Here is a 19,946-nt window from a genome sequence, read left to right as displayed (position 1 = left end):
CCCAGAGTGCTCTTCCTGTAAATAAATCTATCTGCCTCAGGGTCGTGCTCAATTATCACCTTCCTATAAACTTTTCCCTGACCCTGTATTTTAAAAACAGTACACACACAACCACTCTCACCCCCGGAAGTTCAATAAAAAGGAAAAAAATAAAGTGGCACATATGTCCCTCCCCTGTATTCTTCGTACTCTGCCCGTTTTCTGTTCATAGCACCTGTTGGCATCTGAGACGTTTTTTAGTCTCCTGTCACTAACACTGAGAGCAGGGAATTCATGTTTACTAGTTTGTTCCCCTGGGTCTAGAACAGGGCCTGATTTTTGGTAAATGATCACTAAGTAGTATATAAATGAATGGATAGTTGGCAAAGGCTTCAGAAAAGAATTGCTTAAACTTGAAGGGAACAGTGGGAAGTAGCCTTAATATTTTTGAGAAAGAAGGCCTAAGGTATCCCAGGCAAGGGGCAGATCATGAATTTGCCTGCTTTATCTTAAGGACTTGTCTTGATTAAGCTCTGTCCATGAGTGGTGGATACATCACTTTTCAGGTATTTCAGAACTTATTTTACAAATGAAACTGAGTATCAAAAACAATTGCTATTGTGTATATGATCTGTGGTGCATTGTATCCTCACCTCCTCTTTGATGCCATCAGATCACCTCAGGTAAAGGACAACTCTAGTGTCTTGTAACCTGACTGTTACATCATCAATACATTTGTGTTGCTTCCTCCTGTACACTGACGCCAGTATGTGTTCCGCTAACCTAGGAGAAGGTAAAAATTCTAATGGCCTCACATCTTAATAGTGAAACTTAACAGGAGAATGTATAACAAACACATACTACTGAAGTTAAGAAATAGAACATACAGGCCACCTGTGGGTTCATCCTCAATTTCCTTCCACTCTCCTATGTACTAGCCTATAGACTCCATCACCTCTGTGGCATCCCTAAACAGCATTTTGTTTCATTTTAAACAACTGAGAAGTGTAACCCTAGCTTATGGAGGCAATATTTGCCACCACTTGATGAAGGCATCCTTATCCATGGGAAAGGGGGCTTAAGAGTCTGAGTCTGATGTCAGCTGCTAGCGTTTCCAGGAGCCCCATGGATGTCAGCAAGGTGAGGGAGCCCTCGGGAACACGAGTCACTGCCGCTGGAGCATCCTGGACAGGCTGTAGAAATATCCTGGAAGGCTGGATGCTTGTTCCGTATTTTCTACTTCTAAGCTCTCCTACCTCTATCTCTCAAGAGAAGAGCAGTGCAGAACCTTCCCAGGGGTTGAAATGAGTATCCTCAACTGAACTAGACATCAGAATATGAAGGGGAAAGCAGGCATTACATTGGGACATGCTCAGACAAGGCAAGCATAGGACAATGGGAGCCAGAGAGCCTAGCTCTCACTGTTCTCAGGTGACCGGGGCAGCGAGTGTCTTGGTCACGGCAGTCTTCAACATGCCTGTGTCTTTAGCCACACACCTCCCGCCTGGCCTGGGAGCTCCCTAGCTCTGGTGTCTAGCTGTTCTGGGAGCTCCCTTCTCTCTCTCCTGCACTAAACTGCGCTTTGCTCCCCTTGGTGTGGAGCACACCCTCCGGTAATTCTCGAGTCAGGGTACACAGGATGTAAACTTTTTGAAACCTTGCATGTCTGGAAATGGATTTATTCTACCTCTATATTTGATGTTTTGGCTGGGAATAACATTCTAGGTTGTAGATTATTTTCTCAGAAATGGAAAGGATTGGACCCGTTAAATTCCATTTTTACTGTTTGGAACCTGAAGCCATTTGATCCCTGACACTGTATGCTCAGTGCTTTGTTTTGCTTTGTTTTTTTCCCCTCAAAGTCAGTAGAATTTCTAGTCTCCAGTGTGTCTCCAGTGTTCTAAAATTTTACAATGATGATTACTGTTGGTCTGTTTTCATCCTTTCAACCAGGTGGCTCATGTCCTTTAACTTCTGGAAATGGTTAAAAATTATTTTTTATTCCTTGTGTTTTCTCATTTTCTCTCTTGAATCCCTATTATTGGGAGTAGGATCTTCTGGACAGATACACTAATTTGCTTATGTTTCTCTCCCGTTTCTATGTCATTTAATTTACTTTCTGGGAGAGTTCCCTAATTCTATCTTCCAACCTTCTATTGAGTTTTTAATGTCTTCCTATAAGTCTTTTAATTTCCGAGAGCTTTAATTTTCCTTTAAATTGCTTTTTTGTTTGTTTTGGGCTTATGTGCTACAGGCTTTTCCCAGATCTTAGGAAATTCATGTGTGTCTGTTCCTGATTAAGATTGGAGGAAGAAAACACTGGAAACTAAATGGATGAGTAGCATCTGATGATTTTGGGCTTTGTTGTAGGGTGTTCTGGACGAGCTGTTTAGGAATCTTCCCAGAGCCAGCAGCGTCTTTGCTCTTTCCCCGTGGAATAGCTATATTCCAGGAAAGTTTTATTCTGCCTTGGGAGTAAGGGATTAGCAGGCAGAGCTCTGAGCCAAGTAGAGGCAGAGGCAGGTAGGGTGGGGTGTTCTCTGCTTTCAGTATTGCTATTCATATGATTAATCACTAGATTATATACATACATGTATGTGTGTGGGTATATATGCACATAGAAATACATATAAACAGTTCATCTTCACTAATCATAGAGTACCTCTCTGCAAATTTGCCTACTCACTAAAGTTTATAACCATAAAATCAATACTCACGGTGCTGTCATGGTCATTCACAGACCTGCACATAGCGGTTAAAAATCTGCGTCACCTCCAGTTCCAATTCATACTGTAAACAAGTGGCCTTTTCACAGCCTACTGACTGCCACGTTTTTCAGGTTTTTGCACTTTCTCGTGGTGATTTCACTGTTTAAAATGGCCCCCAAGTGTAGTATCGAAGTGTTACCTAGTGATTCAAAGCACCGGCCAGCTGTGACGTGCCTTACGGAGAAAACATGTCTATTAGATAAACTTCATTCAGGCATGAGTGCAGTGTTAATTGAATCAGTGATGTTTATTTAAATAAGGTGTCTTTAACCAGAAATGCATAAAACAAGGTATGTATTGATAAATTGATGACAGTTGTGACCAGAGGCTCACAGGCATCTAACCCTGTGTTACCTTCCCCTCGGAGTAGGAAGTCCAGTGTTTGCTCCCTTAGCGCTCCCAGACTATGGAATAGAACTGCCGCAATGCTGAGAATCAACCACATGTGTGTATATCTCTGCCTCCTCCACCTGCTCTCACTTCAGCCGTGCCTCGTGTTGACTCCGGCACAGACCTCTTCTTTCACCCTTTCTGGACAGTAGACTCATGCTGGAGTTCCGGAAGGGCACTCGCCCAAGGGGTGTGGAGTGAGGGAGGACATCTAGGAGTACTAACTTCCTGTTAGGAAACTGGCACCCTGATCCTCCCGATTTTAGCATTTGCCCTGCCGGTTGCAGAGGTGTGTGCTGCCGCGGGGTTCCTGTGACTCTGAAGGGTTCTGTACTGCAGTCTGGATGGTCTCAGTTCCCCCTCCTGTCTTCCTGGGAAGTGGACTAGGTGTCGCTTTTAGTCCTCCAAGTTGGTTACCATGTCCATGGGCCTTCCGGATTCCAGTTTGTTTTCTTGTCTTTTCTCCTTGCCGTGTCTCCATGTCCTTTTGTCTCTTTACTCTAGTATTTTGGGGCTCTGAGAGAAAGCAAATATTGATAGGATGTTCTCTCTGCTATCCTCACTCATTCCTTGTTCCATGAGTCATGTTCCTGAGATAAGTTAATACGGTGAGGTCAGTATGGTACCACCTTTGCCATATGGCCTTGGAAGATGTCGAAATTGCTAATGTTTGCATGTTCGGGATTGTAAAGGATTTAAGAGTTCTTTGACTTGCTATCAAGGGAATGAGAAAACATCTTCCTTATTCCTTCTCTAACATGCCTTTATAAGGAGATGTGAATTAGTAGGTGTTTTTACAAAGCATTCTTTCAGCTCAGGAAGAGACTATCTAGTCAGAAGTAGAATTTTTTCCAATTTCCTTATAGCCATCATCCTCTCCAGGCTTCATATAAAATTTTGGAACTGAGATCTTTGTAATGCTTATTTTCTCACTGTTAGCATGCTAAACCAAACTGTTGATCACTTCCAGATCACTCCTCATTTTAAAAATTGCCTAAGATTATAAACCAATGTATAAAAGTAATAGTTACTTTAATAATCTAGGTAAGATTCCAATTAAAGAAGGTAAAGCTAGAAAAAGCTAAATTGATACACAGGGTTTTAGAATTTTTTCTATCAAAGGGATTTTTATTGAAGTTTAGCTTCTTATTGACACTGTGTTACAAAAGAGGTTTAGTCAAAAAGACCGTAGCCCATGTCATCCTCAGAGTCCTCTTTCTTCGCTGGGGCAGCGTGTGGAGGGGGCAAGGCCACCAGCCCCTATTTTGCAGATGAGGCTCCCCATGTTGACACTGGCCAGAGCCTTCGCAAACAAGTCTGGACAGAAAGGTTCAACATTTACACCAGCTGCTTTAATGAGGGCATTGATCTTCTCCTCCGTCACAGTCACCTCATTGTCGTGCAGAGTCAGGGCCCAGTGGATGCAGGCGGCTCCCATGCAGGGCCCATGGGGTGGGCGAGTGCTCAGCTCGTGCTTCGGGCGGGCGCTTAGCCAGCTGTGGGGGCGGGGCCTCACCCCACACGCGGTGGCTTCTTTGGAAGGACGAGCACCTCACCAGCAGCTGGGAAAAGGGGCTCAAAAGGTTTTCTTTTTTTAACCTTTTATTCTGATTTTTGAAAGGGATGTATAGTCTTTTTAGAAAAATAAAAATGTAGAAAAAGAATCACCTTTATTCTTACCACTCAGAGGCAATCTGCATATATATATATATAAAGAAAGAGAAAGATATCTACATAGTTTTTGTGTTTAAATGTTATATATCATTAACATTTTCCATGTTATTCTCCCCAAATCATTTTTAATTACTACATTCTCATTTACAGCTTGGCAGTCTTCTCCTGTAAAGCCCCCCAAAAAGTGTCACTTTTGGCTCAGCAAGTCCATCACAGCTACTCAGCTCTGTTATTGTAATGTGGATGCAGCAATATATATTATATAAACAAACGATTGGGCAGCACTGTTTACCAATAAAACCATTGCGGCCCCAGCTTTGGCCCATGGGCCACAATTTGCCAACTCCTAGATATTTTTAAAAAGCTTTTAATTTTGACATAATTATAGTTCACAGAGTTTCAAAATAGCACCAGCGATCCCATCTACCCTTTCCCGAGTTTCCCCAAGTTACCTCATAAATAACTGCAGCACAATATCAAAACCAGGAAACAGATGTGTGTTTGTAGCTCTATACAATTTTATACGTGTGGAACCACCACAGATATAGAGAACTAGTCTCTCACCTTCTTCATTCTACCCCTTGTAGTCACAACTGCCTCCCTCCCTGAACATCCCGACTTCTTGGCAGTCACTCATCTATTTTCCATCTCTATAATTTTGTCATTTTGAGAATGTTCCACAAGTGGAATCATACAACTTGTGACTTTTTGAGGTTGACTTCTTCCACTCAGCATTGAGATCCATGCAGTTTGCTGTGGTTATCAATGGTTTTCTTTTCGGTTAATGAGCAGTATTTTAGGGTATGGATGTGACAGTTAAACCATTCACCTGTTGAAAGGTGTTTTAGTTATTTTAAAGAATTATTTTAAGGTTCCAGTGATCATATGTGCCATGTGATTCAGCATTTTGTAACAAACACTGTAAACCTCCTTAGTCCCCATGTTTGGTTCGACAGACATAGGCAGGTAGCCCTTTCTTTCCGTAGTCAAGCTTCCAAGTTGAATATCATTCAGAATGTGGTGGTCCATTCAAACATACTTATCTCTCATTATTTTAAGTCGCTGAACTCTTTAAGACTCACTGATTTAAACCAAGAGATGTTGTTTCTCCAGGAACTTCCATTTGCTTTGCAGGTTAGTAGTGACATACTATATATTTATGGTGACAGTTGAATAAATAGGCCTTTAATAGCCATACAGGGTCAAGCGTCAGTGTTACCACTTACTACCTGGGGTCTTAGAGAAGGCTCCTAACCTTGAACCTCATTTTTCTTATCTGTAAGTGTTAATAATAATGGCACCAACCCTGTCTCATAGGGTCACAGTGAGAATCGAGTGAGATGACACAGCAGAAGTGTTTGGGGAGCAGGAAGACACTATACAAATGTTCAGATAGTATGCATATAAAACCTCATTAGTGTTTCAGAAAAAGTGGCAGTTCTATACTTAGAATGCAGAGTTTTTATTAACCAGTATGTGGGGTGGGGGATAGCTTTGCAGGACAAAAGAAATTAAGACTCTGTTTTACAGAGTTAGAAGGCCGAAAGGACGGCGAGGATGAGGGATATTTCTGTATGCTCTCATGGATGACCTGTGTTGCAAATACAATACCATCTGGCAGATGTGCGAAGAAATCATTTAAATCAACAATGTGTGTAATGAGCTTCCATCTGATTCCTGTTAATCAGGCCTTCCTTTTTCAAACTGTCTTCTCTTGCTTTCCATGACCCTGTTCTCTCCTGCTGCTCCTTCTGGCTTCTTATCATCATCTTCTTGTCCCTTACACGCGGGGTCCCCTCGGGACCGTCCCTGTACTTCTCTTTCCATGACCTCTTCCCTGGCAGGATCGCGCCTTTCCATCACTCCAAACAAAGCCTCCATCTGTGTCTCTCCAGCCCTGACCTCCCTGATTTCCATCCTGCTGGCTGGCTGACTTGATTTCAAACTCAGTATTTCCAAAGCTGAGGTCATTTTTCTTTCTGAGATGGACCTATTTTTTAAATTCTTCATTTCTCTCCATAGCACTACCATCTTCTCTGTCCTTGGGCATCCTTCTCTCTTTGCCACCCACCAGCTCGCCCTCAACCTGGTCGTGCCGTCCAAGCTTTGACCACAGTGTCTCCCGTTTCCTCTTTCCTTTCTATGTGCAGCCTACCACTTCAGCTTTTCCACTAAAATTCTATCTTCCCTCCCCAGCATCCATCCAGCCATCCCTCCATCCCTCTGTCACATGAATTTTCTACACTTGAAGCTCTTCCTACTCAGTCTTCTTGATTGCTCCCCTCGTTGGTAGAGAAAAGCCCAGGCTTTTATTCTAACATAAAATCTTCCCCACGATCAAACTGCTTTTTAAATCTTTATGTACTCGACTCCAGATGAGCGGAAAGGAACTAATATGAAATGGAACTCCCTTTTCTCAGAATTCCATAATGTTTTCCTCTTCTCGTGACACTTCTCTAACTTCACTTAATTTATGTGCATACTTTCTCTCCTTTTCGATTGCTGGGCCCACGTATGGTTTCTCTCAATATTCCCAGAGTTGCATGTAGCAGATATGTGTTGAATGAATGATTGGTCCTGTGGTAGAAATTCAATTCTTGTTTGGCCCGTGCATTCAACAAGTATTTATTAAGCAGTTTACCATGGGTCAGCTGCTTTGAGGCATTGGGACATTGTGGGCACAGTTTCAGCCTCTTTTTTTTTTCTTTTATATCTGAGTTTATTCTTCATTTAACTTTTAAAATACTGCTGGAGTTAAATATTAATAGCAAGTAGTGAACTGATGATAATGCTCCAGTCATTTACCACTGCCCATAAAATGCCAGTAGTGAGTATCGTTCACAAGGCTCATCAGCAAGCCTGACCCTGAACACGGCCCCTAGGATGGTGTGCATTGTTCTTGTATACTTCTCCATTGTACTGGCACCTCTTTCCTGACTTCAGTAAAAGTCCACCAGTTCTACTTGGTCCATTTTATCGGTCTCTTCTATTTCCATCTTCACAGGTAGGATTTGCCTCCCACCCCCCAGCGAAGAGTTTATCAGGAGAGAAAAAAGCACTAGGAAACTAGAACTTTCCTAGGAAAGTTTACCTTAAATTCAGGGATTAGGCAACCTTTTTTGTATGGTTCCTGATATATTAGCACCTTCCTTTAGCACACACACATAGACATTCCTTTCTAGTGGAACCTTCCAGACATTACCATTCGACAATTTGTGACTTTGTACTAAGGTATTAACTTTGTACTCATGTCTTTTTTTTAAAATAATTTCTTCTTTTTTAATTTATTCATTTTAGAGAGGAGAGAGAAAGAGAGAGAGAGAGAGAGGAGAGACAGAGAGAGAAGGGGGGAGGAGCTGGAAGCATCAACTCCCATATGTGCCTTGACCAGGCAAGACCAGGGTTTCGAACCGGTGACCTCAGCATTTCCAGGTCGATGCTTTATCCACTGCGCCACCACAGGTCAGGCCTGTACTCATGTCTTAAGCAAAGCTATCAGGCACTTTGTTTGAGAATACATTCAAGATTAGATAATTATAATTATACACGGGTGGCGTGAAGGACGTGGCATTTACCTGTGTGGTGAAGTGAGAGGAAAACACAGGTGAGTTTACAGAGGATCTTTCTAGGAGAAGGAAGTGGCTGGTGGGGAGGGAAGAGGAGCGAGGACATCCAGCCCTGGAGGTCCCCTCCAGTCAGTCATTTCTCCTCGGGCAGGCAATTCCACGAAACTAACCTAATGTGCTCTTGGATCCCGTACAGATGGCAATCAGGAGTTATTTCCCTGTGAAGTCTGTGGAAGACGCTTTGCAGCAGATGTTCTGGTAAACATAAAGACGTTTTGTAGATGTGTTTCATTGGAGTTAAATGAACTGTCAAGTTAGTGAGGAGGACGCAGTGGCAAAGATTAAAGACAGATGTGGAGGGAAAGCGAGGGGAGAGAAGCACAGAACCTGTGGTTGGCAGGCCCCGAGGACACCAGGGCCGTTTCGGTGCTGCCCCTTTCCGAAGGGGAACTTAGTCAACGTGGCCCTCTAACTGAAAGGGCGCCAAATAAAAGTGCTTGGCACGGCTGATCGTCTCCTGAGAGGTCTTGGCTCTTTTGCCTTTTCTATAAGCATCAGAAATCCAAATTTTTAAGGCCAAAGCACCAGGGAAATTAGCTAGTCAAGAGGAATGAACATTGAATTTAGAGCATCTGGAAACTTGGCTTTTAGCCTCAAATTTGTCACTAATTCTGACAAGTCCTTTAACCTCCCTCTGTTTCCTGCTTTGCCACGTAGACAGAACCCTCCAATTTCAGGGGTTTTATGTAATTTGAACGAAATGGATCTAAAGCCTTTGCTAAGATTTAATTGTTAAGCTAATTTCAAGCTAACTGTGTGTCATGTGTCCTGATTGATGGCTTTAAAGTGGAATCGAGGCTTGATTTACGGTATTTCAAAGTTAGGGAATCAAACAGGCTTTCCGACCTCAGCATTGTGAAAAGAGTCCCAAGAAAAAGATGATTTAGAAAAATTAAATGATAATGCAGTTGTTAGTTGAGACATTTTAGATCAAGGAGATTTTTACATGGAACCACAAGGATTTGGACTATAAGCCTGACTACATTTTGAGGCAAAAGAGTACAAGAGGAGACGAGCAGGGGCTGGGAAGGTAGAGAGGGCGAGGGGGGTGGTGTGCGGGGCGTAGAGGAGGAGAGGGACAGGAGGTGACGGAGGAAGGTGTGACTCGGGGAGGTGAACATACAGTACAGTGTACAGAAGTGTGTCACAGAGCTGGGCACCTGAACTCGTATCCTTATGTTAACCAGCATCACCTCATCAAGTTAAGTTCTAAAAAAGACTAAAAGACGAGGTTGTAGGTTTTCTTCCTCTGGGGATCTTAAAAAATGAATCCTATGTTCTCTTAATTAGAGCTTCCTAAATGTAACAGGGGAGCTCACAGGGCCCCCCTGTGGCCTGGCATCCACCGGAGGGCTGCCATTGCCTCTGCCAGTCCGGAGCCCCACCCCATGGGGCAGGGCTCTGAGACCTCGGAGGTACCTCTGAAGAGGGATCACTAAATGTCAAGTATGTCTCGGGCCCTCTCGAGTTTTATTTCCTAGGACTCTCTCTAGGGAGCATCTGGTCAACCGATCTGATCTCCTTCTCCCCTTTCGTTTAAAATGGTATGGCTTGTGTATATACAGGTGCAGTGATTTCACAGCGCCCGTATTTTATTGGGTCTCTAGGCAAAGCAACTATGTAAGTGATAGCTATTATGAGTTACATATCCAAGGAAGAGGACAATCTCAGAGTGGTGCAGTGACAGACTTTTATCAAGCTGGTACTCAGGCACAGTGCTACATGTTTGTTCCCCCAAATTTGTACCAGAAACGCTGAGGACTACTGGCTACAGAGTCAAGAATGTGTTCCCTGCCGACCATCTTGCAAATATTACAATGTTTTAAAATTTAATGTGATAAGCTCAGATTTGCTGTGAAATAAAGGACTTCACTAATCATGTGGAACATTTGGGTACATTCAAGGAAAATGTCTTCATAATTTAAATGGATTTGGTGCGCTCTTCATTTATTCGTATGGTTGTTCCAGTTGTCTTTTGCAGATAAGATATTCTCAGCTATTTCTTTGAAAGCCTTTCTGCTCCTCCTCAGGAGTTAAGTGGTCTAATTTGCTGTCTGTAGAAAAGTGGCCCATTTAAACTCGGTTTTGAAATGCTGGGGGGTAAGAAGTGTTTTTCTGAGAAGTTTCTGTTGGTGGGAAGCTAGATTTCCCTTGCCGCATGCAAATGGGCTATTTCAAAAAGATAGTAAAACTGAACATGAAGGTTGTTGGGACTCCAATTTCCTGTTCTATTACTGGAAGACTCGCTTTTGAAATTCAGGAACAGTGAGGGCAGGAAACAGAATAGAAGAAGTCATCAGCAAAACTTCAGTGGTTTCAGTGAGTACCTGAAAATAGCTCAGTTATCAGAAACATTTATTTCAGTTTCAACTACAGAGTTTGTCTTTTCCACATTATTTAATGCTCAGAACCATTCCCACAGCCCAAGTGGTAGAGTGAAATGTATAAAACCGAAGTTGAAGTAAATCTCTCTAGCTGCAGAGGCCTTTTGTTGACCTTGACCGAACATAATATCTAGTTCTGTATAACATGGGCGAGGGGAGCCAGATGGATTTGCTCTGCTGTGATTTGAGAGTTGGGGAATGAACTTGGCTCGGAAGGTGCAACGCAGGCACTGTGGTGGGGGCCGCCCCAGCACACTGCAGCGTTACAAACCCTGTGACTGTACATTTAAAAAATGTTAATCCCCACTCTTTCTTTTTTCTAGGAAAGGCATGGACCAATATGTAAAAAACTCTTCAACAAAAAGCGTAAACCTTTCAATTCCTTAAAACAAAGATTACAGGGCACTGACATTCCCACTCCGAGAACGGCTCCTCGGTCCAAGGTATTATCAGTATCTTCCTCGTTGTTCTTGATTACATCCCTAAGTACATTAAAGCCCCTTTCTGGCACTCTGGGCTCATTTTTGTGTGATAGAGCAGTGTAATGTCATGTAAATATAATCCACCTTTACTGTGTTCTTTTTAATCATGCTCACTAAGATTTCCAAATGTATTTCAGATATTTTCCAGATGTGGCAGAGAAGAATCCTGTTTATACTTTCATTAGAGTAGCATTAAATCTAGCAATTAACTTGGAAGCAAGTCACTTTTAATCTTATATTTAAGTCTTTCTTTAAAAGTTTTGTCGTTTCTTTGTGTTTTTTTTCTTCTGATTGTTATTTTGTGTTTCCCTTCACTTTGTGTATTGATCACTGTATTTCCCAAACCTCTTTTAGTACTTTTGAAAGGCAAATTCTCCTTCCCTCTCCAAATTTCACAGTACTGTTTCCTGTGAATTCAAATCTCAGCTGCAAAACACAAAATAACAACAACAAAACCCCGCAAAATGATAATGGAGAGATAGATAGTCTAGGTTAGAATATGTTGGTTTTATTTATTTATTTATCCATTGTAGCCTCAACCTGTGAAGAAAACAAACTGGAGACAACAACATGAAGACTTCGTTAATGCCATCCGATCAGCAAAGCAGTGTACCCTAGCCATTAAAGAAGGCCGGCCTCTCCCACCTCCGCCCCCGCCCTCCATCAACCCAGGTGTGTCGCCAATCTGGTTTGCTTTTGACATTCACTCTTAACCAGTTGAGGCTATGCTTGATTTTTGGCCGAATTATTATGCCTTGCTTCCTCGTATGCACTCTAAAATTAACAATAGCAATGAAATGATACAAAAGTCATTTTATCACATAGTGGATCTTATCTTATTCTTTTTCAATTCTGCCTAAAGACTCTGTGTTTCCTTTCAACACGAGAACTGCCTCAGCATGTTCATGGTACGATGTAACTCAGGGGACACCATTTCACATCATGGTTTATGGGAATGGAGCTGTGCAGAGCAATTCAAGTAGTTCCAGAATACTCCCCAATGTCAGATATCTACAGCTCTTTTTAATTTTTTTGAGATAAAATTCCCCTAATATAAATTGCACCACATTTTCCCTGGCCAGATAGCTCAATTGCTCAGAGCATTGTCCTGAAGCACAGAGGTTGCTGGTTCGATCCCGGGTCAGGGCACATGCAGGAACAGATCGATGTTCCTCCCTCTCTCTCCCTCTCTCCCTCCTTCTCTTTAAAAGTCAGTAAAATAAACAGTAAACTGTACAATTTTAATCATTTTAAGTTGTATAATTTTGAAAATTTTCAAATCTCCAGAAAAGAGGGAGGAATAGTACAACGATCACTCATACACCTTCCACTGAAATTTGACAATTGTTGACATCGTTGTCATATTTTCTATCTCTCCTTTTGTTTTCTTTCTTTTTCCTCTTTTTGCAGAACTATTTCATTTTAAGTTTCAAAATTTATACTTTACCTTGAACTATTTTGGTATGCATTAAGTATTAGTATATTTTCCTGCATAACCACAATACTATTGTTGCACTTAACATATAGACTTATGTTCTCCCAACTATCTTAAGATGGTCTTTTAAAGCTCTCTCCTTATCTGCTGGTCACAATCCAGGCTCAGTCAAGGTTTATGCATTGTCTTTTGTTGTCTGTTTAACTTCTTTTAATCCTACACAACACACCTACTGGGCCAATAATCTTGTAGACTTTCTCATGTTCTGGATTTGTCTGTTTCTTAGTCATCTTAGTGTCTAACTTGTTCTTCTATCCTCTGTCTTTCTGTAAATTGAAAACTGGGGCTAGAGGCTCAATTAGATTAATATTAATAATAATACCTAAATAGATATATTTACTTCTTCCTCTCCAATTTGTATGCCTTTTATTTCTTGTGTCTAAATCTTCTATTTATTCAACAATACTGTGTTGAATAAAATATTGGCAAAGTAGCCATCCTTGCCTTGTTTTCCATTGAATATAATGTTAGCTAAGGGTTCTAATTGACATTTTAAGCATAAATAATAGAGCATATTGTGGAGATTATAACATGTGAAAATAAAATGTATGAAACCAATAGGACAAGGTTGAGGAAAAAGCACATATATTTTTGAAAGGTTCATATTATACATAAATAGGTATAATATTATTTGAAGGTAGAATATTATATTGTAAAGATGCCTATTATAAATCCTAGAGTAAACATCCCCAAATATTGACCTATAGCTAATAAGAAAATATACGGAATGGAAATAAAAATTTAAAAAATTATTCAAAAAGAAAACAAGAAAAGAAGAAAAAGGAACAAAGAACAGATGGGATCAAAAAAATAGCAAGATGGTAGACTTATACCTAATTATATGGACAGTTGCAAGGAAATAACCTAAAACTTCAGATAAAAGGCAGAGATTATCAAAATGAATAAAACAAGGTCCAATTAAATGCTTCCTACAAGAAACACATTTTAAATATAAAGACACAAATAAGTGGTCCCATCAGGTGACAGAAAGGATTGTTGGCCCCTTGAGCCAGGAAAGGCATCACCCCTCCTAAGGGACTGCTTCTTCTGCTTCCGCCTACCACTGCCTCACATACGAACAAGGTTGGCAGATCTAATTCCTCAAAGGATGGCAGGAATGCAGATTTCCTGATTTAGAAATACCAGAAACTCAATTTTTTAGAAACCTCAAGTTTGAATCTCAAGCTAGAAGTCAGATGGTGTTTTCTTGGAGGGGTGGGGAGGACCAGAGGGGACATGTGGGGGATTGCTTGGGTCATTCTCTCTTGATCTGGGCTGGTTACACAGGTGTGTGCAGTTTGTGAACATTTATTTCCTGGAGCCATTCACTTATGATTTGTGCCTTTTCTCTTGGATAGAAAGGTAAAAAGATAAATCAACGCTGGCAATGTCAAAATGACTGTTGACTAGAATGTTTAACGCATGGGAAAAGATATACATCATATAATACTCATAAAAACTGCAGTGGCTAAGATTAATATGGGACACGGTAAATTTCAGGGCAAGTAGTATCAGCAGAGATGACGATTAAAAGATATATTCATCAAGAAGACCTCTCAGTCCTAAATGTTTAGGTACCTAGTAACAGGGCTTCAAACAACATGAAACAAAACTGACAAAACTGGAAGGAGAAGTAGCCAAATTCACAATTATATTTGGAGATTTTATCATTCCTCTCTTAGTAACTGATGAAATAAGCAGCAGGAAAATCAGTAGAGACATAGAAAACTTGAACAACAGTATCAACCAGTTTGACCTAGTTGCCATAGCTACCTGTAATGTGACACACAGCAAGAGCAGAATATAATTCTCCTCGAATACCTATAGAACACTCACCACTGACCATGTGCAGGGCCATGGACTGTGGCCCTAAATCCATGGAAAATGGGTCTAAAAGGATTCAATTTAAAAGGATTAAGATCTTTGCTCTAATGGAGCCTCGGCTGCGGGAGGGGAAGAGAGAGACAGAGAGGAAGGAGAGGGGGAGGGGTGAAGAAGCAGATGGGCGCTTCTCCTGTGTGCCCTGGCCGGGAATCGAACCCGGGACTTCTGCACGCCAGGCCGACGTTCTACCACCGAGCCAACCGGCCAGGGCCCAGACTATGCTATTTGACCACATTAGAATTAAGTTATAAATTAAGGATGAAGATAATATCTAGAAAATTCTTGGACAACTCATTTCTAAATAACACATGGATCTAAGAAGAAATCACTGGAGAAGTTAGAAAGTATTTTGAACTTAATGGTAATGAAAACATATCAAAATTTGTGGGATTTGGCTAAAGCAGTGCCTAGAAGGAATTTTATAACTTGAAAAGCACATATTAAAGAAGGAAAAAGGTTTACATGTATTACCTTAAATTTCCTCTTTAAAAAGATAAAAATAGAAGAACAAATTACACCTAAGTAGAAGAAAGTATAGAGTTTTCAGTAGAGAAAGAAAATAGTGTCCTATGGGTAAAAGTATCAGACAGGGGCCCGTTTTTTTTTCTATTTTTTAGTGAGAGATAGACAGACAGACAGACAGACATGAGAAACATCAACTCATAGTTGCAGCACTATAGTTGTTCACTGACTGCTTCTCATATGTGCCTTAACCAGGGGCTCCAGCCAAGCCAGTGACCCCCTTGCTCAAGCCAGTGACTTTGGGCTCAAGCCAGCGACCATGGGATCATGTTGATGATCCCACGCTCAACCGGTGACCCCGCGCTCAAGCTGGTGAGCCTGTGCTCGAGCCCGCGCTCAAACCAGTGGCCTCAGGGTTTTTAACATGGGACATCAGCATCCCAGGCCAATGTTCTACCCATTGCGCCACCACTGGTCCAGCAGACAGGATGCATTTTATCTCCCTATTTGTTTAATCTGTACACAGAGCATATCATAAGGAAAACAAGGCTAGGCTCAGGAAGGAGGAATGAAAATTGGTCGAAGAAATATCAATAACTTCAGATACGCAGATGATACCATCTTACTGGCAGAAAGTAGCATTGATTTGAAAGAACTTCTGATGAAAGTCAAAGAAGAAAATGCCAGCAGCACTGCACTTAAACATCAGGAAGACAAAAATCATGACCACATAAGAAATACCCAGCTTTCATGAAGACATCAAATAGATAATAAAATGAAGATTTTGCTCACCTTGGTTCAGTCAGTTGAAATGGAGACTGCAGCCGAGAAGTTCAGAGAAGGCAGACACTCAGAAGGGCAGCAGTGAAAGAACTAGGAAAGATCCCCCAGACCAAAGATGTGGTTACAGACCAAGGCGAAGGTCACCTGCGCTCGTGTATTCCCAATGACTGTGTGCAGATCCAAAAGCTGTAATAGTGTAGAAGCCTGATAGGAAAGACTGGGTTCACTGGAGATACAGTTTTGGAGGAGAACTGTGTGGACACCCTGGACCACCTGGAAGAGGAACAAGTGGGTCCTAGAGCAAACTAAGCCTGAAGCATCACTGAAGGTGAAAATGAAAAAATTGAAGCTCTCCTACTTTGGGCAGGCACAGCCTGAAAGGCAGGGTTCTTTGCCAAAGACAGTAATGCTGGGGAAAATGAAAGGCAGCAGGAAAAGAGGAAGACCAAACATGAGATGGACCTACTCCATGGAAGAAGCCCCAGGCATGAGTCCACAGGAGCCGGGCGGGGCTGCTGAGCACAGGACACTGTGGACGTCACTCATTCAGAGGGCCGCCGGGAATCAGAATGGACTCAACAGCATGTAACACACAAGAAAATAGTAAGTGTAATTATCATATTGATTTTGTTAAAACTTGTTAAAATATTTTTACCTTTAAAGGCACATGATCATCTCAATAGATACAGGTCAATAAAGCCTATGACAAAATGTAACATTCATACATTTTAAAAAGTACTTAGAAATGTAGATATAGAAGGGAACTTCCTTAATAAAGGTCAGCTTTGAAAATCTATAGCTAACATCACACCTAATGGTGAAAAACTGAACACTTTCCTACTAAGAAATGGAAAAAACTGAGGATATCTTTTCTGACCACTTCTGCTCAACACTGCACTGGAGATAGTACCCAGTTAAATAAGGAAAAATTTATATATATTATTTTATATAAATATATGTTAAATATCAATTATATATGCATATATCATTTAAAGATTGAAAAGGAAAAAGTAAATCTATCTATTCACAGACAACATGATCATGAATGAATAGATGTAGAAAATCTTAGAAAATAAAATAGCTACTTAAATTAAAGTATATTAACAAGCTTTCAGGATATAAGGTCATTATATATACAAGTGGGTTGTATGTCCATATACTAGGCATATGCAACTAAAAAATGAAATAAAAAATGCCTCCTATAATGTATAAAATCATTAAATACTTAGTAAATATTTTTTTAAATGTTAGACCTATAAAATTAAAACCTATAACTTTGCCTAGAAAACTTTAAAGAGGAACAAAATATATGGAGATATATACCATTTTCATGATTTGGAAGACACAGTATTGTGTTATGGTGTCAATTCTTTCCAAATTAATCTGTGGCTCCAAGGTAATTCCAATGAAAATCTCTGCAAATTTCCTTTGCCAAGTAGGAATTGACCTGCTGATTCTAAAATTATATCAAAAGTCAAAGGATCTGGAGTAACCAAGATGGTTTTCTTAAAAGAATACAATTGGAAGGCTTAGAATACCTTATTTCAAGAATTACTAGAATATTACAGTAATTATTACAATTTGGTATTCCTGTATCAATTGAACAGCAAAGAGAATCTATCAATAGATATAGATGCCCCTGTCTGATCTACATTTCTGACAAAAGTAATTCAATGTAGTAAAAGATAGTCTTATTAGCAAACAATGCTGGGATAGCTGGATATCAATATGGGAAAAAAATAAACCTTGATCCTTATACCATATACAAATATTAATTCAAATTGGATTATTACTGACCTAACATAAGTGTTACAACTATAAAAATTTTTAGAAAAAAAAAATCTTTGATCTAAGGGTCAAGATTTTTTAAGCACTCACATTTTTGTGTGTGTGTGTGTGTGGCAGAGACAGAAAGAGTCAGAGAGAGGGACAGATAGGGACAGAGAGGAAGGGAGAGAGATGAGAAACATCAGTTCTTCATTGCAGTTCCTTGGTTGTTCATTGATTGATTTCTTGTATGTGCCTTGACCAGAGCGCTACAGCAGACTGAGTGATTCTTTGCTCGAGCCAGCGACCTTGGGCTCAAGCTAGTGAGCCTTGCTCAAACCAGATGAGCCCGCGCTCAAGCTGGCGACCTCGGGGTCTCAAAACTGGATCCTCCACATCCCAGTCCAACGCTCTATCCACTATACCACCGCCTGGTCAGACAAGCACTCACAATTTTAAAAAACAAAATTGATAGATTGGGCTTCTAATAAGACAAACCATCCAAGAGGAAAAAGGCAAACAATCGACTTAAAGCTATGTGTCAAAAAAGAATGAACAATAAGCACAAGTACAGATATTTAACGTTATTTCCATCAGGGAAATGTAAATTCACACCACAACGACAGACCCAACACCCGCACCTGAATAGCTAACATGAAAGACTGAAAACACAAGTGACGGTTAGATGAGGAATAACTACAAGTGGGAGTACAAAGTAGGACAGACACTTGGCACTGGCATTTTCGTAAACATAGTCCACTGCACAGCACCTCCAACCCTAGGTACTTATGCAAAGAGCTGAAAACTTGTCCTTAAAACAATAGATGTTCTTAGCAACTGTCTATTACCACAAACTGGAAGCTGGACACGTTCGTCAACAAGTGAGTGGATAAAGAAAATTGTGGAATATTCAAGAGTAAGAAGTCGCTACTATACATGCTGCCACATGGATGTTCTATTATATGAAACTGTAACATCTGTAGTTAAAGGAAAATAATTTTTGGTCGCTTGAGACTAGGTCTGGGGGACTACTGACTGAAAGGGGCACAGGGAACTTTTCCAAGTGATAGAATTGTTCTATGTTTAATTGGGATGGTTACAGAAATTTATACACTTTTAGAACTCACTGAACTGCACATTTAAAATAGATGCATTTGATGGCAGGCAAATTATTTCTCAAAGTTTATTTTTAAAAGTTAAAAAAACAAACCAGAAAACCACTGTGTAATCATGCTATAAAAGTCATCTGAAAAATAAGTAATCTGAACTTCTTTACCAGATAATAATTTTAGTAAGTGCTTCACTTTTGCTGGTTTCTAATGAAAATGTAGTTAAAGTAGTGTGTTATCTTAAGACATTCTGTAGAAAGAGCTATGAGTGTGATTTCGATAATGCTTTGGCAACAAGCTTCATATAACAAAAACATCTTTTATGGGAAATGCTTTATTTTAATAGCAGAAGCTACAGAGTTGAATGACTACCTTATGGTTCTGTAGTTGAATAAATAAAACCATAGCCGATGTCTTGCTGTGTGAATTTCTATCATTTTCATGTTGAATTTAAAATATGGGGCTTATTGTGTTTTTAAGTAAATAATTCCCTTTGTAAGGCCTCAGCAAACATACAATTTATTCATCTGCCTTTCAAAGTGTCATGCTGAAGTATAGTTTTATAATTAAATTATTTCCTGTGCCCTTATTATAATTGTATGTACCAAGAAAAACGATCGTATACAATATCACATTTTAATTGTTATTCAATTATTTTGATTATTTAGTGCTTTTATATCAGTCCATATATTCACAGGCTTAAGTAGTAGAAAATGCATAACTAGAGTTATATGCAATATGGCCTCGCATGCACGAGTTTGTAAGCAATTTTTTTGCAGCATGATCCTCTATTTCATGACTCAGTTTCTGTGACATGTATATATTTATTCTAATTCTTACTGAGTTAAGTAAGTCTGCCAGTCATTCAGCTTTCCAGGATGAGAGTTCATGGGGACAATGATATTGAATATTTATAATTAGGATTTCCTGTGAGGCCTGGGACATCTGGTCACCATTTCACAAGGTTACATAGATATGGGAACTCAAACAAAATGCTTGCATTTTTTAATGATGCTAGCTTTTCTACTTGCACTTTGTTTATGAGAGCTGACCATCCCCCCCCCCCCCATTGTCTCTGTAAGATCCACTTGCAGTCAGACTTTTAAAACCATGTTCTATTGAAGTAAATGGACTGTCAGCGAT

The 19,946-nt window shown here is 40.3% G+C and overlaps 1 protein-coding gene across 1 annotated transcript in view; it reads left to right on the top strand.

The window, feature by feature from the left end:
- Positions 1–19,946, top strand: part of ZC2HC1B (zinc finger C2HC-type containing 1B) — a 34,792-nt gene that overhangs the window by 839 nt on the left and 14,007 nt on the right. Inside the window, exons 2-4 of the mRNA XM_066373080.1 lie at positions 8,574–8,635; positions 11,145–11,264; positions 11,837–11,975. Coding sequence (XP_066229177.1) covers positions 8,574–8,635; positions 11,145–11,264; positions 11,837–11,975 — 321 coding nt within the window. The remainder of the gene's footprint in view (positions 1–8,573; positions 8,636–11,144; positions 11,265–11,836; positions 11,976–19,946) is intronic.

This window comes from Saccopteryx leptura, chromosome 3 (assembly GCF_036850995.1).
Source record: "Saccopteryx leptura isolate mSacLep1 chromosome 3, mSacLep1_pri_phased_curated, whole genome shotgun sequence".
NCBI classification, from domain to species: Eukaryota; Metazoa; Chordata; class Mammalia; order Chiroptera; family Emballonuridae; genus Saccopteryx; species Saccopteryx leptura.
The sequence above is the reverse complement of the archived record's forward strand: the minus strand, read 5'-3'. Positions and strand labels throughout refer to the sequence as shown.